A 26665-nucleotide genomic window follows, 5' to 3' on the forward strand; every position below is an offset into this window, starting at 1 on the left:
TGTGGGTGCCTGAAGATGAGTACAACTGGGAACTTCCATCATTTTATTACAGCAGTACCTGAAAGTCTCGAACTGGAGACCTGGACTCCCTTGTATTAGGCTCTAGAAGAATATAGACTGAGTAATCTCCAAGTTATAAGTTTTCTTTAGGTCTCCATTACTGCTTGCCATCTTCTCATTTGCCCAGGAAGGCTCTCTCCATACCCTGGCCTCTTCCAGCATAAAAAAATGCACCAGCAGTGAGGAGTTCTCCAGCTGAAGGCAGAGATTGCGAATACGTTAGTTCACCCTGAGCAGTGATTCATCATTGCCAAAGAAATAAAGTATCCAGCATCTGCCACCCACCCTTGAAACTCCTTTCCTACCAGACAATATTTAAGAGTAAAGAGTTCAGCTCATTTGTTTTCTGACAGTGAAGAATTACACGTTTGACTACAGTTTTGGAAACCAAAGTTGCAAAGTTTCAGGGATTTCCAAGATCCCCTTCCCCTGAGCCACGCAGCAGGAGAGCTAACATCACATTTTAGCTTACAGTCTCCTTTGAGAACCTACATTTCCCCTTGCTCACACCTCGACAGGCCCTGCTCTCTTGTTTTCTTCTTGTGGGACAGGTAAAAATAAAGGTGTTGCTTTTTAATTATGCGTAGACCTGCTCCCTGCTTGCTTTTTTTTCCTAAGAAACGACAAAGTATTACTTTACTCACTTGATGGCCATGTAAATGTTTTAAAGCTTATTAGGCTGCCTAACCTTGCTTTTCCATTCCATACAGGGAAAAACATTATTTAATGAGACACTGTTGAACTGAAACTTGATTTATTGACCTCCAAATTATACGAAATACAGAAAAAAAGATACTTTTTTAACACTTTTGTGGTGTTTCTGACCCAGCCCATCCCATGTAAGAGGGAAATCATAAATCCATGCTGACTACTCCCAAACATCTTCATGTCCTTCATGTCTCTGGAAATGGTTTCCAGGATTAGTTGCCCTGAAGCGATGGAGCATCCCTTGGAGGGATGGAGCATGCCTTCTCGGGGATGGAGGTGAGGCTAACTGGTCTGTAGTTCTGTGGACTTTCCTTTTTGCCCTTAAATGTGAATATTAAGGGGTGGTCAAACGCTGGAGCAGGTTGCCCAGAGAGGCTGTGTATTCTCCAGCTGTGAAGATATTCCAAACCCAATTGGATATGGTCCTGGACAATCGGCTCCAGCTGACCCTGCTTGAGCAGGGGGGTTGGACTAGGTGATCTCCAGAGGTCATTTCCAACCTCAGTGATTCCACGATTCTGTGATTTGCTTAAACAACCCCTTTAGTTAGTTGCAGCAGCTCTTAAATATAGATCTTATAAAACATTAAGTATACACGTACTTCATTAATATTTTAGCAACTGTCTTTGTTATCACATAAATATGATTCAGAAACACAATGAATTGTTATCACATAAACATAAATACAATGAATTAAGTGTGGAAGAACGAGCAGTAAAAGCGTTCAGTGCCTTCTCAGGTATCTTTCTGGGTTTATGACATCTGGCCAGCGCATGGTTTCACGTGGCCTTTACCCCAAGGAGATTCCACATACATAACAAGACACAAAAGAGAGACGTAAAAAGCAGAAGACATCAATGCAACAGTATTTTCTACCACATGATGTGTATGCAACTGTGTGGTACCTGCATATCAGCAGCTTATTAGATGTGAACTGTTCTCACAGGCGTCATGATGGAGATATGCAAGGAGCTCATCTAAGTCAGAGAGGCAGAACGAGAGAAAGTACCAAGGGGCTTGCTTGAAAATTTAACAGCTTGAAAATGGCATCCAGTGTTCAACATCCCAGTGGTGAATGAAAGATGAGGAGGAGAATGGAAGACGCCTTTCAAATAGAAGGTGATGCAGCTTATATTTGATCCAATAGACAAAGGGGACTCGAATAACTCAACTTCATAGCATGCGCATTAAAAGACCTTTCGTTTCCCGCCAAATCGTTTAAAAGTTCAGGTGGTGGGCCATTGCACGGGTGAATGCCCTGGGTTCCTGAGAGAATGGGAGGGAGAGACAAGGGACAGTAGTCCCTTTGCTTCCCTACGCTCTTCATTAACATTCTCCTGTGCAATGCACATTTCATGCCATGTGGCAGAGGCAAGGCTGCATATTCTTCCCCGTCCCTTTACCTTAATACTTCTCTATTAAGGTATACACTTTCCAGAGCAGGGCCTAAATCTTCATAAACTTCTACTCCGTGCTTAGCACGGTGCTTCCCAGCACGGACTGTAGTCTGCCAGCGCTGCTATGATGGGTACAATTACTGGATCACGGCTCACCATCACTTCTTGTAGCCAGTGGTTGTCCGAGCCCAAAAGTAAAGCTCTTCTGTTGTGTGTGTGTTGATCTGAATGTGTTCATAAGTCTTGGAAAAGGGGACCAGCAGAACAGAACGAGCCAGCCCCACATTGACGCAGCAGCACAGAGCGGCACTGGTGGGTTTTGTCACTGGTGAAGGCAACAAGCCCTGCCAGAAAGCCGATGTGACGTCTTCAACTGGATGTCGCAGAATAGTCAGAACCACAACAGATGTCACCCCAGAGTGAATGATTTGAAACGTCTGGGAATTTTACTGTGGTAAACCGCCAGATTCGGCCTGCGTGCCCAACGTACGTAAGAGGCAACCGAGAGGGACCATGTGTGGTCCAATGGGGCCCTGGACCTGCTGTTGCAGTGGCCCACTGCTTTTCACAGTATCTCGTTTCTAAAAGGACCAACCTTTTCTCCTGCCTATCTTTGTCCAGCTAAAAGGCATTCATTGATGTACATATTTATTAATGTATTCATTCACCCCTGTCTCTACAATCTCAGCTTCCCCAACTGGCATTTCTTCTCTGTCGTTAACCCTTTGCACACCGCCAAATGGGACAGGAGCTCTCTGGAGCAGCTGTCTTTGTTTATCTGCTAGTGTGCTACTTAGTACCAGAGGATTTAATCTCTTTTTTTTGAAGCTTTCGTCATAATATAAGACAATAAAGCAATAATATTTATACTTTTTTATCTCTGCCAACAGCTTTGCAGCAAAAAAGGTTCTTTTTAATAACATGTACTTTTTTGTAGAGTGGGTCTTATGAAATACGTCCTTGTCATTTTTCTAGGACCATTCAGCAGCAGATGCCAGACAGGTTAATCATTATAATTTATTTGTGCTGGAAAGGTCATAAAAGTTGTCTGCAGTGGAAAGCACATACTCCCCGTCTCCAAAAAGCAGATGCTGCATGAAAAGCAGCTGGAGAAGCCACCTGCTCACCTTGATGTGATGCTTCTGCTTTCAGGCTAGAAGAACCACTCCTAGGAGTCAGGAGGCAATTCAGTCACCTTGCCCTGTGCTGTCCTTCCCCACTCCCCGGTGCAACGGCTATGGAGGGTGTTCATTTTGGACAGTCACTGAATTTTGCGATCCGACTTTTTATTCATCAAGGGTAGGACACATCACGGCCACATAAGCCACAGCAGAACAAGCCTCAGGAAGAGAGGATGGTCTCAGGCAGCAAGATAAAAACTCTGAACGTAGTCCTAGCCTTCAAAGCTACTGGGCCTCCTTGTCCTTTAATAAATCTTTAACCCGAAGCCAGCAGTGTGTTTCCACTTTGTAAACGTTAACTTTCAGGTCAAAGGGAACATAGATGCACACGGGTTAATCACGCACTGTTTCACTTCATGCCTTGCCTCCTAGTCAAAAGAAATGACTGAACTTAGAGTTGCAGTGCCCACACAGCCCAGACTTGCATTTGGTTGATCTAGTCAAGAAAGAGTGTAGGTTTTTATTGATGAGCTTGCCTTGTATTCCACATCTTTTTGAGAGAAGTCCGTGGTGGTATGCTGCAAAGGAATTTCCCTGTGCAGTTTCAGTAGGTATGGAACCAGAGTTCCTGTGCATTGATAAGCCCAAGGGGCACAAGCAGCTGTATCTCAGGGATATAATGCCAAAGCAGGAAAAAGAAAACACATTTCCGTACTTAACAGCATTTGCAGCAGGGGTTGGCTAAGCAGCTAAAGTGCCAAAGCCATATTTCAGTCTCTTTGCTGCCACGGATAGCTCTGATCATCTAAACCAACTGCCTTACAAACATACGGGGGTACTTTCCTCAAAGCTGTGTTAAAGCATGTCCTTCAGAAAACTACTAACTCTGTCCTGAAAAATGCCAAACGATGGCAAGTCTACTTACTTCCATTAACCATTTCAGGCATCATCACTCTCACTGTTAGGGAACTGCATCTAATTTCAAGATCCGTTTAGACTCAGGTCCTGAAAATCACGGTTTATTGCAGCTTTGCCTGCACAACTGCAAAGCCCTTACGCTGCCCGTATACCCACGGTTAGTGATGAAGACTCTTCTTCACTTCTTCATTGGGTATTCTCCTGTGTGATAAACATTTTCCACATTTACCGATCAGATGTTAGAATAAACCCACAGTAGTGCAAGTGGATAATACTAAGAACAATACTTTTGGCTATGTTATCAGGCCGTCACTAGGTAGGAGAGCGTTGCAGTTGATTGGACGTTGGAAATTAAAGAGGATTGGGACTGATTTTGTTCTCCTTCCCCTCTCCTACCCGACACCTACCTGATGTTTTTTCCAAAACCGGTGTCTGTCCGAGGACCTAACGCACTGCGCTGCAGCAAAGCGCACCCTAAGGGAAGCTTTACCTCTGAGCGCTTTCTGGTGACTTGCCAGCCAGTGACAGGGTCATCAATAATGATAATGGCTTTTTGTCAAAGAAAACTGCTGCACTAAGCCACAGACTTGCTCAACCCTGTAAAGGAATCAAAGTAACCGGCGTCCTCGTAAGGAAAGTGAGACAGGAACATGACTTCTAATGGGAAGAGCTGACTAAGAAAAGAAATAGAAGGATTAAGTTCCCTTTGCTGAAAAGCAGAAGCAGGTTTTTGATCAGTATAGTCTGTCACCTCTTTATCAACTGAGAAATGAGGATTCAAGCCCGGACTTCACTATACCTCACCGAAAAATCTGTTGATGGCAGGCTACGGCACAGCACTTCATCTCTCATTTGTGATAAATGGAGCATATTGCAGCTGCCTCTGCAAATATGATTATCAATAATGAAAATTTGTATTAAGGTTGCACCCAAACTGCCATTACTGGATAGGTTTCACAGGCTTAAAACCAGTGGCACCTTTGCTAAAGATGGCTGCAAGGAGCACGCAATCCTGCTGCGACAAGAACAAAACCGTATACTCAAGAATTTAAGGTTACTGTACACGTGGGTTTCCTACTTTTCTGCGTGGAAATCAAGAGGGGCAGATTTGGGGGATTTTCCGTATTTAGGACATATTCATGCCTCTGACTATCCCCTTGGTCATCGAACTGGCCATAAATCAACGAGAAAGAAAGCTCTGCCGAGCCCCTTGGGAAGAGGGGAGGCTCACTGTTTATTTGCTATGCATTTCACCCCTGTGTGCACGGGAAGTCTAACCCATCTCAAACGTACCTGCACGAGCCACCTTCACCGACACCTCTGGTACGCAGCATCTGCGCGTGCATTTCTGCCTGGGAAATAAAACGGAGAGATTGAGCAGCTCCAGTTTAAAGCAACTGGGTAAAAGCGCTGTGATGTGAAACGTGTGTGCCTGTGACAGACACCAGAGAGACAGACAGAAGGAGAGATGCAGGAAAACAGAGAGGCAGAGACACACACAGAGAGGCGAACAGAGAGACGGAGAGAAATCAAGCGGTACAGCAAGAGAGACAAAGCATGGTGGAGAGAAACAGAGAGAAAAATAGGGGAAGAAAGAGGGGACCAGCGGGGGGAGCACAAAGAGAGGGGTCTTTGCGGTCCCCGGTGAGACGGAGGGGTCAGGCGGGTGAGACATGGGAAGCGGGGACAGAAAGGGGGATAGACATTGGGCGAAAGGGAGCTGGAGGGACAGAGAAAGGGGGCATGGGTGGACGCAGGCGAGACAGACAGAAGGGTCACAGAGGGCATGGGGGGAGCGGAGACAAGAAAGGTGAACCACACAGATGGAGGAGTGAAGTATGGCACAGGGAGAGTGTTTGGTGCCACAGCCCCAAAATCGGAGGTGAACCTTTTCTGGGCAGCCGAAACGGGTGAGGCGCAAACAGCAACGCGGCTGACTCCGGCTGCTCACGTACTCCTGGTTCTGATGAGAAGCTAGCATTTCCTTTAAAAATAAACGTAACATCATCAACAAACACAACTCCATTACACACCACCTTGTCCTAAGAGGAAAAATTATACATAATTATGGTTACCTGCTGAGATCTAAACAAATAAGGTGCTTAACGTGGACTGAAGACCTATTTGCCTTAAAATAGCTAAGATGTTGGATTCACAACGTTACTTTAACATGGGTGTAAGACAACCACTGCATTCAAGCCTGTGATCCAAAAACCAAACAGGGTTTGGCTGGACAATGAATATTTGGGAGAAAGATCAAGATGATAGGTTTTTTTAGTGACAATTTCAAACGGATGTTCAGAGATTCTGAGATAGAAGCAAAGCAGAAGCACGGAAGGGACGGGGCAGTAAGGGTAAAGCCAATGAAAAGAACTGGGGTGGCCATTCTGCATCGCCCGCTGGATCCTGGCATTTGATACACGCCACAGCAGGTGAGAGATATCCTTGCTCCATACACAAAACCAATATGGGTACAACCACGGTACGGTGCTAAACTGGTGGCACTTGTGTATGGAGCTGCTCTCTCTGATTAAAATAAAGAGAAAGATGCACCTAATCCTACACTACACGCAGTCAGCAGGTTAACGGCGCCTGCAACAGCTTCTGCCAATTCCCATCGTTTGTCTTACTTATAATTATCAGTCCATTCTGCCTCTGCGTTACATTTAGGAAAACAGAAGCTACCACTCCAAATAAAAATCGTATGGAGCTACTTCAACAACGCTACAGCGTGTGCCCGTCATGTAAATGTGAAAACCACCAACAGGGATACTGCAATTACCCATACTCCAAGCATGGAAAACCCATGAGATTTCAGGATTATATTTAAACATAACTTGAATATGCTAATATCCTTAACTCTGCCCTGATGAAATACCAGAAGAAAAGTAGGTAAAAATACATGGAAAAACCCACACAGGTGTCTTACAAAGCAATCTATTCTGATCTGGGAACACAAACGCTAAAGCACTGTAACCCTGCGTCTGCAACCATTTTTCAGGGCTACTGGTGGAGAACAGCACAGAAATTTAGCCTTTACCCTTTAGAATTATAACCAAATGACAGCTACCTAAAGGATTTCAGTGCGTTAAAACTAGCTATTGAAGTTAAACGATTTGTTTCTGTAGGACAGTTAAGGTTGGTGATATTGGAATAAATATCATAATACAAACAGCTTGGAACAACTCTAGTACTCATTTTCTTCAAGTTGAGCACCCAGACTAAAATTAAAAAGGGTGAACTCTTTAATTCCCAGTGTATTGAAAGCACTACAAGTCGATAAACAGATACATCAGAGCCTTGCCTCCAGGGAAGCCTCCTTCATTTTGCAGCTGGGACAGTGAGGCAGTCCGTGAAGTCACCGGTCAGACCACAGAGCAGGTCCCTTCCAGAGTGGCTGGAGGCTGCCTGGGAGGGGGTTTATGGCTACAGCCGGATGATGGAGCCCAGACAGACTTAGCTTAGCTGAGCCTAGAGCAGGAGCCACAGCCTCAAGCAAGCTTCTCTCTCAATCTGCTAACCTTCTACCGCTTGCCCACACGCTCCACTTTTCCTCGGTGCTATTCCCTTTATCTTGTCTCCCTCCTATCACAACAGTATCTTTTTCTAATTCGCTCCTAAATCCTGACTGCCATCACCTTCAGTCCCACTGATGCATAGGAACGATGCATTCTCTCCTCTTTTTGGAGTGTGAACCGACCTTCACAAGATTTCTCATACGAAGACGTTTCGTCTTTGTGGAGCCTCAGGAGCGAAATGCACAAATACAGCTAAGCTGCAACTAGGGCTTCGGCCACCCTACAGCATGCTGAGCAACGCTCCTTTTTTGATTAATTGACGAGGGCTACTTAGGATAGTTGCTTCCTCCCCATCGAAGACCTGTACAACCATTGCTTCATGCAGCATCTTAAACTAAACGGCCTCCCTTACTCTACAACACTTCCAATTCTCCGAAAGAAGCCAGAGGGTGAAGGCAGAAATAGCCCTAGCTTGCTTGTTCTGCTCTGCAGTTCCTTGGTCACCGGAGGGAGCCCAGACCTGATTGCCCTAAGACAGCACCTGACCTTTAGAAAATAATTCCAGCTTTCCTTGTCAAAGGAGCAGAGAGAGACACTGGCGCTGTCACGAGCTGCGTAGTTCGGACACGGGTTATCTGCTAGGAATATTTTGGTACCTTATTTTCCCTGGTCGTAAAGTAAATGTAGACTAATAACCTAATTCATACAGGCATCTAAAAACTGACTGCACTCATGTCTGCAAACGCTCCGAGACCTTTCTGGAAATGGCCTAAGGAAAAGCAAAGTAACCATATTTTTAATAAGTTTGACTGGTGCACCTAGCTGTCATTTTTGTGCCTGATTAGTGGCAATAGGCAGTTTTCCATTTATTTCCAAGCAGCTGCTAGAGAAGAGCTGTAGGCAGGTGTAATCTGGAGACTGCAGAACTCTGCTCACTGTCAATTTCACACCGGCATTTTACTTTCTTCTACCCCCATTTATTATTAATCTGTATTTATATCTAACTCCAGCTCTTAGTTAGCCTTTGCCAGAGGCTTAACCATTAGAGGTAACTGCGAGGAAGGAGGGGAAAGAAAAAAACTGCCATAAATCAGGCTTTTACCACTCCATCTAATTATGAGGAGGTGAGAAACTGTGCAAAGCTTGGGCTATTTAGGAAGACAAGCTTGCACAGTAGATCAGACCAGGTCAAGTCTCCTTTATCCTTAGTACTAAATACAAAAAGGAAACATCCCTACCACAGAACCCTCCTTCTAATCATGCTCAGTTCCTACTTTTTACAGGGCTTTATATCCCTTTTAAATTTCTATCCATTCTAATTCAGAGGATGTTCTTACATTTCATGTTTTCTGAATGCACTAAGCTCTCAGGCTCAGTAAGACCATGTCACAGTTGTTCCAAATAAGCACTGTATAAAACCATACTTTTTCCATCAGCTTTCAGTGCATTGCCTTTTAATTTAAGAACAAGACCACACTCAATTATGAAAAGATAAACAGGAGTACATGATTCACTTTGTTCTCTCCAAAGTAAATAATTTTAATTTAAGCAGCAGAATTAATTCCACTTGTTTTCTACTCATGATTTTCTTTTTAAGGCTTCAAATCGTTTTTCATCTCTTGCCGACTTCTTTTATCCCTTTTGAATAGGGGTGAACAGTGTGTTCCAGGTGAGACACCATCATTCATTTAAGGAAGGCATTCTATTATTTTCCAGACCATTCCTTACCCATCCTTACATTTTGCTCACTTGTTTTGTTCGCATTACTGTAAGTGAGAAGCCCACTCAGCGTCACCTTTCCTTTAGAAGTAAGATGAATGTAATTCATTGCAAAGACTGTCCCTAAGTTTTCCAAAATGGAGACAAAGATGTCATATATCCATGCTGTGTATGATAAAGTTTCCCACAGCAGTGTGAGAGGCATTGAATTTATTGCACACTTTCCCCAAATGTTCCCATATATCCAGAGAGCCTGCAATCCTAAGAAACACTCTAGGCTTCAGATTAGATTTTTGGAAATTCTTCCCCAAGTGTTTTCCAGCAAAAGTAGCTTCGGCAGTCTACCCAGCCAAAGTGTATCATTTTACTCTGCTTGACATAAGCATTATTGTCTTTAAGCATCCAGTCAGAACGGGAATGTCGTTAGGAACTCGGAGAAGTCATCTTCCGCTTCTTCAGTATTCAATCATAATGAAGGCTCTTCAGTGTTCCTCCTCCAAACCTTTTCCTTTCAGAGAAGCCAGGAATCTAGAGACAGAAAAGATAAGTCGTCATGTCAGAATCAGCATGAGCTCCCTCTAGCCCACACTCAAGTGCCTGTTACCAAGCCGACTGCAACAGCGCCTTCCTCTTCCACGCCGTCTCCAGAATCAGGACTAAAATGCTTCAGCTTACTGCTAGAGAAGCACCATCAATTAAACAAGACGCAAAACTTGAGTATGGCTCATTTGTTCTATGGAGCTCCTGAAGGCTTTCTGGCAAGGGTTACAATGAAAGCCTTAATTTCTTGGGCAAACCCTAAACCAGTTAATGACAGATTTCAAAGTCCGTATTTCCCCCCCAGATTCAAATTCATATGAGAATTTCTCCTCCGTTCATTTTTAAAACTATTAAATAGTATTACCAAGTTCTATTAAACAGCTGTTGAGACTTTATGCCTTCTAACCTGAGACAGCAGCGCTTCACTGGTATTTGAAAGTACAGTTTTATCAATTGCTGAAAGCTTTAAGAAAACCATCAGAATAGAAATGGCTGCAACAATGCAAAGGATTCGCACTCCTGCTTTTGCAGCCAATCTGCAGGCACTGCTTACACCCTGACAACGGGTGCTTACACAGAAAATCTACCTGAAACCATCAGAAGCTTCCCTGGCTTAAGGGTATTTCAAACAGATTTACAATGCCATGCATCTGTGAATCCCCCAAAAGAAAGTGATGCACTGCTTTCCAATACTGTATGTCTGTCCTATTGGTGGCATCAGAAAACTATTTGATTACAGTCCAGAATAACTTAATAGATATCTAACTACACACTAGCAGAAACAGCAGACCCAGTAATCACATCCTCCCAAAACAATTCCACGCTCTCATAGGAAATACAGTATGTTAAAATGGAAGGTGCCAACCAAGCACTACAAATCAAGCCACGAGAATATGCGCACGTATGGATAGTATGGGATGAAAATGTCATTTATAATACAAAGTAGATTGCTTAGGTTACACACTTCATTGGTCAACTGAGAAAGCTAAAGAGCTTACCCAAGATAAAAGTCCACTAAAACCAACACAACTTAAATTTAGTTAGGGTTTTCAGGCCCAAAACTCAAACAGATATGCACAGTATTCATTCAAGAATTGTTTTGTTCATCTCTGAGAAGCAATCATCTCTAAGGGAAAAATCAGGCAGATTTTGCACAAAGGTTCGTCTCATTAAAACTGCTTTGGGAATTCAAAAAAGGAAAAATGCAATCATTATAACTAAAAAGTAGCAGGACACCATAGCTAAAAATTTATCTGGTTTAGCATTTTTTATATCGAAGTCACTAATTAAGAGTAACAATTATTTATTTATCAGAGATCTGATCAAATTCATAGCTACAAACAATTTGAAACTTATCATTCTTTTCATCCTGAAGAAGTCTATAATAGAAATACCTCAAAACACGAGTGATCGAAGAGACCTATTGTAGAAAACCCACAAACACATTTGTAAGATTTACATTAAGTAGATCACTTCAAATAACATTAAGAGGCTATAATGAAATCTCCAGTTCCCATTTGGATTTTGTCTCTTTAAATATGACTGTCCGCTACTTAAGATTTGTTTTAAGCTTTTGAGCGGTTTTCAGTGAGGCAGATAAAAAGTAGTCATCAGAAGGCTGTAATCTTTGGCACGCGGCCATAAGGAATATAAAGTTAATCCCTGGCTAGCCATGAAAAATGATCAAGTAAGAGAAATAAAAATCTTGCATCACGCATCAAAGACAACCAGCACACAACCAGCTTTCTGCATTAAGCTATTATCCCCATGAAAGGGAGACTTCCTTTCACTAGAACGTGGGGAGAGGGGAGGAAAAAAGGCATCATGCAGAACTCAAAGAGGAAAAAGCAAATTTATTTTTAAAAGGCATAAAAAAACGCTCACAGAAAGTAAGCATTTTGTAATTTGTGACTATTTTTTCCTCCCACTCTCCCTAAGGGGCTTGCAGCACAGCTACATCTAACGATACATTCAATTGTGTTTCAGTGGTGCTATTCAGGGTAATTTGCAAGCACCTCACAGATGTAAGTAGAACTTAGTAGCTACTCCCCACATAGCAGAGTGCACATGGGAAGGTGGGGGGCACAAAAAGTTGAAGTGGCCTGCCCAAACCAGGAGAGTCATTTTGCTACTTCTTCACCACCTGTACTGAAAACAGTTCATTCAGCCGTTTAGGAATGAATTACAAGCTGGTATCATACTGCTATTTTCCTTGTGGCTCCACGGGTTCTATGAAAGCTACCTGTACAAAACAGAAAATGCTAGTCCCAGCTGTGCAAAACAGTCTTTTCATTGACCTTCAGGACAGCATCTCTGGCCTAAATCTGCAACTAAGCAGCCTGAAGCTGAGCGATCTGAAAGAGATCCTATCTGCCCATTTTACCTCACTCTGGCAACTTCTACTATGTTAGCATACTTAATTATTTTGCTGCCAGTCACATTACAGACAAATACTTCAGCTGAGAAGAGTCAGCCATTTTTCTGTCTATCCAAAACAGCTGTGCTCCCACAGATTTAAAAACTCAATTACCAGCATAGATTATCATTTAAGTCACATGAAGCCCATGTTTTAAAGAGGACTCTGTCAGCAGTTCACATTATACAAGGAGAAACAAAACAAAAAAGGAGGAAAAATAACAAACCTGATTGCCATCTCTTAAGAAGTACCTCTTCTCTATGACCTGGGAAAAACAGAGAATGATCTTAGCCAGCACAGCATATGCATGACCTCAGGTTCCAATCAACACTTCGCAGTTGAGCACTGAAACTCACGGCTAACTGGGACAACTGACTCGCTCTCTGAGAATGAGGCACAGTCTGTGCTGAAGGATACCTATGGAGGCAGTGCTGTCAATCCAAGAATCAAAAAGTGATTTGTATCACCCTGTACAATCTACACCTTCCTTCAAAGAAATCCCAAATTTCCTCTAAAGCATGATCTGTTACAGGAGGTGATCTGCTCCACTATGATCTCTTTGTCCAGGGGATGCTTAAACCAGAGCAATCCTTCTGTCATTTTCACAGTAGGCCTTGATGCTCTCTTGTGCAGGAAGGGAGAGCAATATGCCAAATTTCTTAACTCCTAAGGTTTGCTTTAACCAGGAACAACAGAGCTAACCATAGTCTTGTAACTCCCCACAATACTACACTGCAAACTCTCTGGCCTGCCAAAGGACGACAAAAGCATGCACAGAGCGTCTTTGCACATTTGTGAGTTCTTTTTCATTGCTCTCTGCAATCAAGAATCAAACCTTCAAATAGGTCAGCTATTTTCTGGAGGTTTCCAAAAGCAGACCAATCTTTGGACTCCCCACACCTGGCTTGAACCAACTCAAAAAATGGAATGTGAAAGGAGCAGCTAACTTGTCCGATGTTCACATCACAGCATTCAATACATAGAACAATAAAACATAATTTAATTGACTTACCTTATCAAAAAACCTGCTTAGCTTGACAGCATTGGATGAACCTGCAGCCAGGTAGCGAGGATTGGTGCAATCCTAGAACACACAAAAAACAACAAACCAAGGACAAGGAAATGAATGCAAGGAAGCCACACACATGGAAATCAACATACCCTTTCCCCGCCATGTGCACACGCAATCGGCTGGGGAAAACACTGTACGCCTGCTGATTTCTGCTCCACAGTCATTTGAGAGAAAAGGCCAACTTCTGTGAATCAAGCAGAGAATTCTAACTGCCCCCCATGCGCTCCACGTCTTCCTTCTGCCACCAGCTATACAGTCAGCTAATGACTGGTACAGGCTACACAGGAGATTGTGCATTCATCTGTGCGCATGTGTGTGTATATACAAGCATTCACACAGCACATGTATATTTATATATATATATACACACATTATATATACATATATAAAAATAAAGTGATCTGGTTCCATTCAGAGACAGTCTGTGTCAGAACTAAGAACAGGGAAGAGAAAATTTAACTCCCAAGCATCAATTCTAAGCTTCAGTGACCTTATCTAACACCTCCTATACCTCCCTATAGTGAAACAAAGACGATCGTTTCATCAAGCAAGGGGGATGGCCAATCGAAATGTGCATGACTCCAGCATTACTGAGAAAATCTCCAAAAGCCCAATTTTTGTAACAACATCTTTACTTACTAAAAATTGGAATCACTCCCGTATAAAAGAAAAACAACACTGGTGACAAGGATACTAACCAAATTTATCTCTTCAGCATTGAAATCCTCAGCCAAGAAAGCTGTTCTGGTCAAAACTTCATTCCGCTTAGTTTCTGGGATCTGATCCAGCTTCGTTCCTATTACCAGCAGTGGAATCTGGTTATCAGCAAACTGTTCACGGTCATAGTCACTGATGAGGGAAACAAATGCAATTCCGAATTAAGTGATGGTCATGTAAGTGGGCACAGGGGCGCCATCAGCTCCCCTGTCTCTTTCAAATAAGGGTCATTTATTCATTAAGGGTCATTATTTATCCAAGTGAGAATGTGCTGTATCTGTAAATTAAGGGAGGGCTTCTGCATCTAAGTCACTACACAAGGACTGAAAGGAAAGAGAAAAGAAACCGTGAGTTGGATTTCTTCTTGGCATAGATGAACCACAGAAGAAATGCTAACACAAGCAGGAAAGAAACAGGAATTCCAGTATTGTACCAAGTGCACGCAGCCACCAGAGACAGATCAGGGAGCTGGCATCTCTGAACATCTAAAGTTCCTACATATATACACTTTTTAAGGAGGGACAATGAAATAAATTGCAACTGTGAAACACTACCCATTTCCACCTTAGATCAACGAGGGTTGCAATAACAATTCTGTTGTGGCAAGCTACTAATTCTTCTACATTCAAGTAAAGGTAGCCACTACAAGCTGAATTCCAACAAGCTTTGATTCAGATATGAATAATGATCAAAGATAGCCTTTATAAAATAAGTAATATTGCAATTAAATGTCGTCACAAATCCAAGCTCCAGTAATTCCCCTCACACTTGTCTTTCATTTTTACCGGAACCAAGATTTCTAGAAAGTAATTTTACAACCAACAGCAACAACTTGACCAAGCAATTGCCAGTGGCTGAGCGTCTGTCCCTGACAGAAGTTAAGCTTTTGAAAACTAAAACAACTGTGAAGAACCTGTATGTGGAAAAACTGGAGAAATTTGCAGTTCATATAGTGCAAACCCTCTTTCCCTTCTCCCATGTTTCTACAGAAACAACTGTGTACCAGCACAGGCAGATAAACAATTGATGTTCTTCCCACAAAAAGCTACCCCTTATTATTGCTTCCCTGCTCATGTCTGAGGTTTATCAATGATCTTAAAACCTCCTTGACTACATGTACAACAGGAGCATGGAGATACAGGAGGAAACTCTTGACAAGATGTTGGAAAGCTAATTATGAACATGCTGGTTAAGCAGAGTTTTCTAAGCTCTTTTTTAGCCACACTCCTGAAATAATTCCCCCACTGCCCAAACCAAACAGTAATTAAGTGAACTTCCTCAGTCTTGGTGCATCGAGGCTTTGCACGGCTCGGCACAGACACACAAGTCTTCAGGTATCGGGGACTGGACCCACTCTCACAGAGGCCTCACACAAACGAAGGACACAGTAAACATCTTTCCCCTTAAAGCAAGGCCTCTGCCATACAGTTTGGAATCTACTGGCAGAACGGCCTAATTGGCAGTGCAAAACGAAAAGAACAGCGATTTTCTTTGATACCCCCCATTTTTTTCTTTCTTTCTTAAAAGTCTAGCCACGTCTAATTCCGTGTGGACTTCAAGTAGCCTTAGGGATGAACAAAGACTTCCACAACAGCTTGGAATTACTGTGCCTTAACCCTGCATGTATGTTTTTCACTTACCCATTTGTCACGAGAACTCCTGTTGGAGCAACATCTCTGTTGAGTGCTTCCAAAGACCAGCGATACAAATTCTGGGATGATTTCTTGTTGGTTAAGTCATGCACTAAAATTATCCCTAAAGTGAAAGAGAAGGCAGCAAGATGCTATATTTAATGATATATATATTTTTCCTTATCTTACCAAAATGACATCTGCAGGTTCCCAGATATCTGAGAATGAAGAAAGGGAAATATAACTGGTTCAGTTACAGTGAATGAGTAAAGCTGAAAATATCAGGATGCAACAGGTTTTTTAAAGCTGCTTATCAGGAATTGGATAAGAGCTAAGAGAAAAATCTCATGAAAGGAGGAAACAAGCAGCCACCTCAGGGTTTAATCTGCAAGAGGCTTGCAGGCATTCCCTGATTCTGCTCTGCCTAGTCCTAATGATACTGAAACTCTGTATTACTGCAGCAGAGAATTTAGCCTTTCTCTCTTTTACATCATTGGTAAACATAACTATCTTTTTGTCACACCATCTAAGAAGTCTAAAGGCTGTTTCTCTGTTTCAAGGAGTTTAGAGAGCACTATTGCTTTCCTGCATTTTCAAGAATTAATGCCAGATGCTTGGGGAGGTATCCAAAGGGGAAACAGACTCCGATAAACTTTCACAGTCCACCAAATGGCTGGTAGAAACATGACTTAATAAGATTTCATGTATTTAAGATTAAGCTTCTAGCATTTTTCATTACCATGATCCCTCAAAATGTAAATTCTGAGACAGAAAAACAGCCAGCCAAACTTCCTAGCTGTGCTATTAACAGACACCCACTTCTGATAACCACAGTTCCTAACTCAATTACCAGCTCCTGCTGGCAAATTTCTTCTATTTATTCACACCTTCTGCAACCTGTGGAATGTTCCCACTTCCTCCAGACTTCAAGCCGTCATTAATTCAAGGACAAAATGGAATGATAGCCCTTATCTTCATCAGGATTCGTTCTCAACACACTTCACAGCCCACAGGTGGAGAAAACTTATTAATTTAATCTTTCACCTTAACTCCCAAAGGTGCCACCCACTGTACACACTACAAACAAACCACATTTCCACAAACATTCTCCACTGCCCTACACGACTGCGCACAGACTCTCCCATGAGAGTTCCCAGCATATCACAACCATAGCCCTATTTCAAAGCATTTATCTCAGTAACAGCATAAAAAGGCAACTCAACTGCGTGTCCACCCCCAGCGTAGGGAGAAAAAGGCTGAGACAACATAACTTGGCCTATGGCAAGATTCAGAGGCACTGCTGCATCATCTGCGGGAAACACTCTCCACCTCCAGACGCTCTTCCTCAGTTATATTTTTGATTGGTCAGTTCCCTTATCTGCTTCATCAAAAACCTACACAGTTAGTTCCACCAGCAGAAAAAGACTACGTCAACATCAAAAAAGGGCAGGCAGGACCAATGACGACTCAAGGAAATGTTCCTCCCCCGTTACGGCCTGCAAGCCACAGCCTTACCGCCCAGTCACTGTCCCAGGCTATCACAGTCCACACCCCAGATGCAGGGACACCAAAGCAGACCTGCAGTCAAACCAAAAGCAAACCGTACCTAACCTTGTCAACAACCAGGTCTCGCTGACAGCCTGCACACATGCTGCAACAACCAAGTATTAACTGTCTTTTGATCTCAGGTTTTCAGACCACTACAAGCCCAGAAAGCACAAACAGTCAGGCAGAAGGACCGCATTTGTCTTCTTAAATCAGGTCAAACAGAGGCAATTTGTGAGACAAGCTCTAATGAAGGAATTAATCTAATGAAAGAAACCAGAGCCAAGGCTAACTACCAAAGTCAACAGTTTTCATATGCGATCTGCCCAATGATATCTTTTGGGCAGTAGGGAGATAAATAACTCTATTTTAATACAGCCATCAATTACAATTCAGACACATAAGTTCAAGATTTCATCTCCTAATGGGCTGTTCTAGGATATTTCCAAGTCTGATCCACACTCACTGGCATACTGTGGATTTGGTGTCAAAAAGAAATAAATTTTTTTCATATACCAAGGAGGCTTGCTTTGAGGGCACAACTCAACTCAAACCTTACTTACAGACGTTGGGTTAACAATAAAAGCAAGAGGTACCTACACAGAGTTTTCCTCCTGGGAAAGGAGGAGGAAACAACTAGTTAAATAAATCACAGAGCAAAAATGTTTATTGTATCGCTAAACACATTATTGAGAGGCCCTCAAATGACTGGGAACAAGAAATGAGAATCAAACAGAACATTTGAGACAGATTTCAGAAGCAGCTGTTAATCTGGTATACATCTATTTTTGGTGAACTATCCTTGGATGCCAAAAAGTAACAATTGAAATACTGCATTATTAAGTTTATAATCTCTTATTTGCTCTTCTTAGTGGTACAGATGAACTGCTAGGCCTTTAAGTTAGTATCTCAACAGAAGGCATAAAATACTACTTTGTATCTAGAGCAAGTTGCAAGATTCAATTATTAAAATTAATTTGGCAAATTAAATGAGCAGAGGCAAGATGGTTATCGGCATATTGCAATTTTATGGGAGAGCAGTTCAAATTTGTCAAGGTCGGATATAACTACAAAAGTTCATACAAATTCAAACAATTGTTTCCCTGCCGTAGGTTTTGGAACCGAACAGACAAGAAAATATAAATCATATTTCTGCATGTATATCAGGCCTGGAAAGGTGAAGGCAACCTTTATGCCTGCAAGTGTAGCTGGAAGGGACCCCATTGCAACTTCAAAGACTCCCTGCTGCACCAGCTGCACAAGACTGAAGTAAAAGGCTGATGAAGCACATCTGCACAGGTTTGCCTAAAATAGCTTTCCAGTTCAAAACTGAATCCATAAAATTATGCCTACGAATGGTATCAGTTTTTTTCCTGTATAAATGTACTGGAAGCAGAAAAGAGAACAATATAGCCCTCAACCAGACTTAAAGGAATCCTGTCCCAGAACCAAGAGACTGCTCACAACAGAAACACTGATAAAACCAGATTTACACCAAGCAAACTTACCGTTCAGCAAGTTATAAAACACTGCCCGTGTGCTTTTCACACTAGTGGCACTACCCACTGAACCTCCAACATCCCACAGCTCAATGTAGTAGGTCTTCTCTTCTGGAGTCCCTTCTTTGTAGTCATGGATCTGATGAAAAATTCACATCATACATAACCACAGCACCAGCTCACACGAGTTAATCCACACAACACTTACACATTCAGCTGAAAGGATTATTGCAGTTGGATAGAAATTTGTAAATTCTCATGTTGACACCATTTCAAATCTCTTGAGTAGAAGAGAGATGGAATGAGTCAAGCAGTGGTCACTGGATACCACAGCTCTTACATGAGGTGGAGCTTGGTGAGTCAGCAGAGAGTATCCTTTCCACCTCAATATTAACAAACCTAATGCCTCATGATGCACTTAGAGATAGCATGTTGCTAAAGCAGATGAAAAAGTCAGGTCATGACTTCTTAACAGTTGTTAAAAGCCACATGGTAGTACTGCAAGAACTTTAACACAGGTGACCGCATCAGATTCCAACTGACCACATCTTCTTCCTCTCCAAATTCTCACTGACATCTCAACTGAATTAATCAACCAACAATTTTTGCCCCAGGATCCGCTAGGTAGTTTTGCTCCACAGTCAACCAGGATTGCCATGTTTCTTTCCCCAAATTTTGGAAATATATTTCGGCATTCTTTGAGATGAAACTCATAGATAGTAAGACAGGATCATTCCTAACCTATGGCAACGCATTTCAAGGAGAATGCAGCAAAGAGCAATGAAGGAAGAAAGCATTTATCACCACCCCATGAAGACTGTAGGTTGGGCCCAAAAACTATTAGATGAATATCATCAACCCTCTAATAGCAGGTCCTGCAATAAGCAGAGAGAAAGAGAAGCAACCCTACGGTCATGCTCAGTACCCTCAAATTAAACAAGCAAATTGTTTTTCCCCAGTATGTTTGGCTGACAATTTAGCTGTGCATGAAGTGTTTCTCAGGGAAGCGTGCTTTAAGTTTTGTGCCTTCTGACTTAAACTGGCCGCTCCATGACTTGTAACGCACCAGTGGCCACTGCAGTAAGGAGAGGCGCCGTGAATGACAAGTATCTTGTCTGCTTTTGACAACCTTGTAAGGTCAAAACTTGCTCACCCAAGTGATCAGCTCATGTTTAATCCTATTTGCTTCAAAAGATAAGGCTCTCAGCAAAACAAAACACTGAAGCACACTTCTTTCTGGGGCAGAAAGTAATGAAAAGAAGAAAAAACCGTCAAGGCCCTTCCCTTATGCGTTAAGCCAGGGATACCAGGAGGTCGGTCGCGTCACCTACTCGAACATCCACCGAGCAGCCCACTGTCCAGGACGGGTTTCCCAATACCTGGTTTTGGCATAAGAGGTGAACAAGCGAGGATTTTCCGACACCTGCAAGTGCACACAGAGGACAACTCCTGGCAGATCGCGCTGGGGCAGGTGAAAAGGCCAAGCGGTGACGGGCAGAGGCACTGACTACCGGCGGGCGGTGCCGGCAGCAGCGGGTAACGGCCACCGGCCAGCGCCCAACGGCCGGGGCAAAGGGGGAAGGGAGGCAGGGAGCAAAGGACCAGCGGGGACGCCTGCGGTCCGGCCGCAGGGCCCAGGGCCGGAGGCGGGGAGGGGAGCGGGGCTCCCGCCGGGCGGCTTCCAGTCAGGGGGCGGCGGAGGGGGCGGGCGAGGGAGCGGCGCGGCGCGCATGCGCCGCCCGCCACCTCCGGAGGGGGCCCCGGCCCGGCGCGGCGGGGGGACCGGGGGACGGGGCCGCCCCTTGCCCGCCGCGGAGCCGGGCGGGGTGGCGGCGGGGGGAGGGACACTCACCGGAGTCGCCCAACACCAGTACCTTCACCCTCTCCAGAGCCGCCATCTTACTCTACCTAGCAACAACCCCGTAGACCACCGCCCTCTCCCGGCGCCGCCAATCGCAGCGCACGCTCCTGCCACTTCCCTCAGCCCATTGGCTGTCTGCCCTAGCTACCGGCATCGCTTTCACTCTTGATTGGTTTAACTCATGGCGGGGGGAACGCTGGGGGCTCTATGAGGACACGATTGGCTCGTTTTCCTGTCGCTCACCGCTCAGTCACCGGGCTCACGGCCCGCCAGGCACGGAGGGGGGCGGTACCGCGCATGCGCAGTACGCGGAGCGCCGTTGGGCCAGGCGCCCGGCGCCCCGCTGACGCCAGAAGCGCGCGCGGCTGTGACGTGCCCTCGCGGAGCTGCCGAAAGCGCCGCCCGGAGCGGGGAGAGCGGGGAGCAGCGGCAGGTCAGTGCCGGCCCGGGCGGCGGCCGTGCCGCCCTGCGGCGCCGGAGGGGCCCCGCCGGGGTCCTCCCCCCGCCGGGGTCCTCCCCCCGCCGGGCTGCGCCGTCCCGGAGCCAGCGGCCGTCCCGGGCGGCGGCTCGCGCGGTGCCGCGAGGGGAAACGGCCGGGCGCCCCCTCCCCCCGCTCCGCCTCGCGGGGCCCCGCCGCGCTGGGCGGCGGGTACCTGAGGCCCCGACCCGGCTCTCCGGCCCCTCCGTCCTTCTGGGTGCCGCGGAGGGGCCGGGCACGCCGGCAGCGCCCGGGGGGGGCCGTGCTCCCCGCGCGGTGTCCGGCTGGGCCGCTGCTCTGGGGCCCTGCTGCGCCTTCGGCTCCAATCCACCGCCGGCCTCTCCTCGTGTGCTGTTTACGGGGGTTTTCTTGTTTGTTGTTTTAGGGATACTGCTGAGCCCCTCAAGCCTCTGGTCCCATAGGCGCCTACACAGTCGGATGTTTAAAACTCAGCACATAAAAGCGGGTAGGGAATAGGAAGCCATGCAAATAGTAGAAGGGGTTCTCTGCTTGCTTGGCTTTAAAGCTTAGTTTGCTACTGTAGCCTAGGAAGTCTGTGCAATTTGTAATTTGAAGAAAGCTGCAAGATTATGGGAATCAGAGGAGTAATTGACACCGTAACAAATCTAGGGTGCCGTGAAATGAGCTGGGTGTATCGAGTCAACAGCCTGATGCTGGCCAAAGGGACGTCTTTAAACTCATTCCTTTGTGCCACGTTTGGCCATCGGCTGAGCCCATACAGCGAAACCATTCAGTTCTCCAGGTCAGCAAGATGACTTTCTTTTTGTGCATTAGTTTTCTGCTGGCTTCACAAGCTTGCTGGTTCCCTGAGAAACAGATGAACATCACATCTCATAATGGCACTAAGCTGTTAAATGGGTCCAACTGTCGAACTTGTATCGTTGCAAGTGGCTCAGAATGAATAAGGAAGATCTGCATTCTGAAAAAGGTGTTCAGCAGTGCGCTGTTAAGGTACATTTTCATGAAATATAGGTGGTTTAATATTTTTCAGGTACGAAAGGTTGAGTTTCATCTTTCATCTCTTCCCCTGCACTGGCATCCTCTCACATCTGCTGGTTCTGTTGCTCATCAGACTCTTCCACTAGCTGATTAAACTCTCAAAAAACCTAGTGAAAGATAAAAAAAGGTATTTTTCTGCCTTTTAGTGATGCAAATTGGTGCACAGGAATGTCTTGTGAGTGCCAGCGCTGGCATGGGAGAGGGCAGAGCCATGTGCTTGGGAGAGGAGCAAATACCCTTTGGCAGCAATAAGGGGTGATGGGAGTTTCACTCCTACCTTCCACTTCCTTTGAGATACTATTTAACAGCTCACTTTCACACAGGATGCTTTAGGGAGTTCTTTTAAACAAGGAACTACACGAATTAAAGCTAACCTGGTATCTTGTTATTTAGTTTCTCTGTTTCTTTCTTGCTTAGATCCACAGTATATACACTTGTTTGCTACACCCTGATGCACTAAAACTTTTCTGAACCTAATACTTTCATAAATCTTTGTTTTTCTGGAATTCCTGAAAGTCAGACAATACCACTCACATCATCTGCCATGATGAGAAATGTGGTGTTCGAGGTCTCATTGAAGCCAGGATATGAAAAACAATTACTGCTTTCTTCCTGTCAGAAACTTAACAAGGAATGCTGGGGTTAAGCCCACTGTACGTCAGTGTAATCATGAGTTCTTAGGCTTGATATTTGTGAGAAATGCTCTTACTTTTTTTCCTTTAAAAAAACCCCAAGACCTTAGAACTTCATTATGTGAGGGCCAATGCTGAGATGTCTACAAAATAACAGATATTCTTCTGCTGGTATACGTTCACATCAAAGTGTAAATTTTAAGTTTCTGATGTCCATGGTTAAAAAGTTCTAGTGGCTTCACATTACAATTGAGTCAATTTAACATCTTTGCCACCACGTGGGGAAAGCTCACTCTTCTACATCCCTAGCCATGCTTTCTTCTCTCTGCTTTGCGTAGGCTCTAGCCTGGTAACATAAATGGTTCAGTTCTTGAACTTTTCCCCCCTTGCCCTCCCTCTAAAATACCCTACTTTTTTTTGGCATGTTAGTTTTTCGCTTTTTATCGACTTGATTCACCTTGCTACGTGAATAGGCAACTGTCAAAATTAGCACAGAATGGCGAGGGTTGTGGCTGAAGGCTGGGAAGGAAAAGAAAGACTTCTTTATGGGAGGAAGGGTATCATTTGACTTAAGCTGTAACAGGAAATGGTACCTTCACTATTCTTACCACTAAGTTTGGTCTTCCATAAATAGTGCACTCCATTTTTTTCTACAGCTACAACTGTCAATAATTTGTTAATGCTAATGTGCATTTGAAGTATTTCAGAATATTACATCTGTTTGTATACATGCACATAGGTAGTCCTTTAATTTACTGACATCTTGCTATTGTTTATGTCAGTTTTAGGTTATGAATGTGATTGAGAATTACATCCTGGACTTGCATTGTTCAGTTGCTGCCTTGCGTGATCAGACCTTGTGTCCCTATTGTGTGTGGTTCCATATATTTTTACTTGTGAAATTAGGTGAAAATGTCCTAATTTCAGCCAGGCCCTTCAGCTTATCTGTGTGCAGCTGCAACACAACTTTTCATCTTTAGTGAAGAAAACCCTTTGAGACCTGTGGCCTCTTGGTTTCAGAATGCCAACAAGAAGGTAGGATTTGAGTGAAAGCAGATTGTTCTTTTGTCCTTTAATACTTCAGGGCAGGTCTTGCAATGAAAATACATGATTTCTCATCAAGATATAGTGCAGGAGGAAGGCTGAGCAGCAGTGTTCCTGAAGTCTCCAGGGAATGGAATTCAGTAAGCTTTTGATAAAATGCCAGAAGACTTTGGGTTTGCAACAGATATGGGATAAAGGCAGTTCTGGATAATAGGGACATGTTGCACTGATCATCCACTCACTAAAGAGAAAGGCAAAAAAAGCAGACTTGGAAATGGAAGATTCTGTGCCGTTTTCTGGAAGGGACAAGTAGTGTCTGAGGTTACATTGTACAGACATTTAAAATCTTGATAGCATGTTTTCCCACTATAGTTCTGAAATTTGTGCTTTCCCTCCCTGTACTCGGGAAGATTCAGTATCGCTCCTCTCAGCTTAACCCCGTCATCTTCTGGAAGACAGAATTTTAAATTTTATTAGAGTGAGAGACTACAAAACTAGGATCTGGTGTTTGCTAGTGACTGCTGGAGTGGGATATGGTATACACTGGCTCCCAGAAGCCTGTCGTACTTGCCACATTTACAGGTGAAGGACTCTCTTATTATAATGTGATTTTGCTTTTTCCTGAAGAAGCTGTCAGTGGTGTAAGCAAGTAATTTTTTTTGCCTTTTTGAAAAATCTTATGGCAGAAGCCTGCCGAAACATTTTCCAAACAAATCGGCAAAACCTGGACTCAAAGATTTAGTGAAAAAGAGCACTAACAATTTAAATTAGATCTGGGGAAAAATAGGAAGCACCTTTCTAAGTGTGAACAGTGTGTCTGATAGACCTAGGTTCCCAGCCAACCCTGCCAAGTTTTCCTCCAAAAGAGATTTGGGGTGTTGTAAAGGGTTTGTATACCCAAATGAGTCTGAAGAGCAGTCTGCTTCCTTTTTCAAGATCCCGCTTTTAAAATGTTTGCCTTGTCAAATATATGAACAGTGAGACTTCATTAAAATTTTTTGAGGTAAAATTACTGGTGAAATTAATATAAGCCTCAAAGTTATATGTTAAAACAAGGTGATGTTCATTTGCGGTATTGGATAAAAATTCAGGTTAATTCACTGGCTGACTTATGTTTTCATAACTTGTAGCTCTAGTTTCATCTACATTGTGGCTCCTAGGTATCACCTTTTTAGCATTTTTCGTTTTTTGTCTCAGCTTTAGTCGGGAAAAACAGGAAGACAAACAGATCCAACAGCCTTAGCATAATTCCTGTTTGAGTTCGCAAAAGAATTCTTGAAACCTTTGTACATAGAGAAGAAGAGTTCAGTTGCTTTGATGTTACATCAGGAAAGTCCTGACCAGTGGTGATTGCCAAGTTGAATTTCTGGCTTCTAATATGGTCTTTGGTTCCATCATACTGAATGTTTCTTTGTGGTCACTTGCTCTCCTCTCGATTTCCTTTCTGACATCTCTAGTTATGCTCAAGACCTACGCCTCATACATTTTACTCAACCTGAGGTGTGATCTCCATTTTGCAGACTGTACCCTGAGTTTCTTCACCCAACAGATCTGATTGTATTGTGGAACTGTAGGTTTTTCTTCCCAGTGTTGTCTTTTATAGGCAGTGTTGTCTTTTATATTCTTACATTTAGAGGATTTTTTTTTTTTAAAGTGTATTTAGGTTTGCTGTCCTACTGTGATAACATAGACAGATCTACTTTCCTCCTGTATCCATAATACCGAATTATATTTGCGTAACTACCCAGAACGTTTCCCCAGTAGCTGTCTCTTTTAATAAAGCCCATGTTTAAATTTTGAAATTTTTCTTTTGGGTGTTTCTGAATATCATCCTGTCCAGCGTGCTTTGTTATTGGTGCTGTAGGTGCTTACTGCATAGTGATGTATCTTGGCCATTGTTTTTCTTTTGTTTTTTTTTTTTCCCTGACAACATCCCTTGATGTTCATACATTATTAAGGTCAGTACAGACATTATGAAACAGATGCACGTCCATTAAAACCTTATTAGGAGATGTTATCATATTTCTTTGCACACGTAATTAATTCAGGCTTGACTTACTGCTTCGATGGAAGGTGAAATCACCGCTCAAGGATGCGATGGTAAAGTCCCCTGCTTTTGAATTTAAAACTGTTATTCTTGTGGCACTGGATTGCAACTTGTGAGCTGGATCACTGTCTTTCTTGCCTGGTGAAAGGTAGTAAGGATTTGCAGCTCATAGGCTGTAGCCTGGGATTCTTTGTGGCCCAGATGTCAGCTTCTAGGAAACAATTTGTCAGGTCCTGGCCTGGTGAGTTCTGGCAGTGATATATGCTTGCTCCTGTGCCATCATTGTGTCACATAGCTTACATGAGAACATGGTTATCAAGAATGATGTTGCAAAATGCGTCCTTCATCCAACGCTACAGATCTTGTTTGAGCCCTTGCTTTAGCTCAGTTTGGCATCAGACCTCAATGTGCGATAAAAACTGGTGTTTGCTGAACATGTGTCCATGCTCATTTTTAGAGCTAAGTTAGTTGTGTTCAGCATTGTTGACTTTCGTGTAGCAAAGCTTGACAAGGGTGTTCTTTGGTGGCTTTATTTCTTCCTTTTTTTTTTTTTTTTTCTTCTTAAAGCTGACCCTCATTAGTTGATTGTCTCACCTGAAGGCTGTCTTCTGCAGGATTTAGAATTTAATCTGTGTTAATCAACTTTTTGAAGTGGGCATTAATGGGAAAGAATGGTTTGTGGTGTTTTCAGAATGCTTGTGTTTCCATATATCCATGCCTGG

General features: G+C 43.7%; 2 protein-coding genes across 4 annotated transcripts in view; one reads left to right on the forward strand and one right to left on the reverse strand.

Moving 5' to 3' along the window:
- Positions 1 to 8549: 8549 nt before the first annotated feature.
- On the reverse strand, positions 8550 to 20836 carry RABL3 (RAB, member of RAS oncogene family like 3). The gene is made up of 8 exons (XM_082305120.1): positions 20714 to 20836; positions 20193 to 20284; positions 18871 to 19000; positions 15827 to 15941; positions 14168 to 14318; positions 13410 to 13481; positions 12624 to 12662; positions 8550 to 9969 (listed from the first exon to the last, which is right to left on the reverse strand). Exons 1-8 carry the CDS (start codon positions 20757 to 20759, stop codon positions 9904 to 9906), a joined length of 711 nt encoding a protein of 236 aa, XP_082161246.1. The 5' UTR covers positions 20760 to 20836; the 3' UTR covers positions 8550 to 9903.
- A 217-nt stretch (positions 20837 to 21053) lies between these two features.
- The window catches only part of GTF2E1 (general transcription factor IIE subunit 1), a 55267-nt gene continuing 49655 nt past the window's right edge, over positions 21054 to 26665 (forward strand). For 2 of the 3 annotated variants that reach the window (XM_082338033.1, XM_082338035.1), the window contains exon 1: positions 21054 to 21155. The gene's annotated coding sequence lies outside the window, so the exon portion shown is untranslated. Of the gene's footprint in view, positions 21156 to 21390; positions 22173 to 26665 lie in introns of those variants that run through there. The other variant, XM_082338034.1, reaches the window with a different exon arrangement.

The sequence above is a fragment of the Platalea leucorodia genome (genome assembly GCF_965183815.1).
Source record: "Platalea leucorodia genome assembly, chromosome: 2".
NCBI lineage: Eukaryota > Metazoa > Chordata > Aves > Pelecaniformes > Threskiornithidae > Platalea > Platalea leucorodia.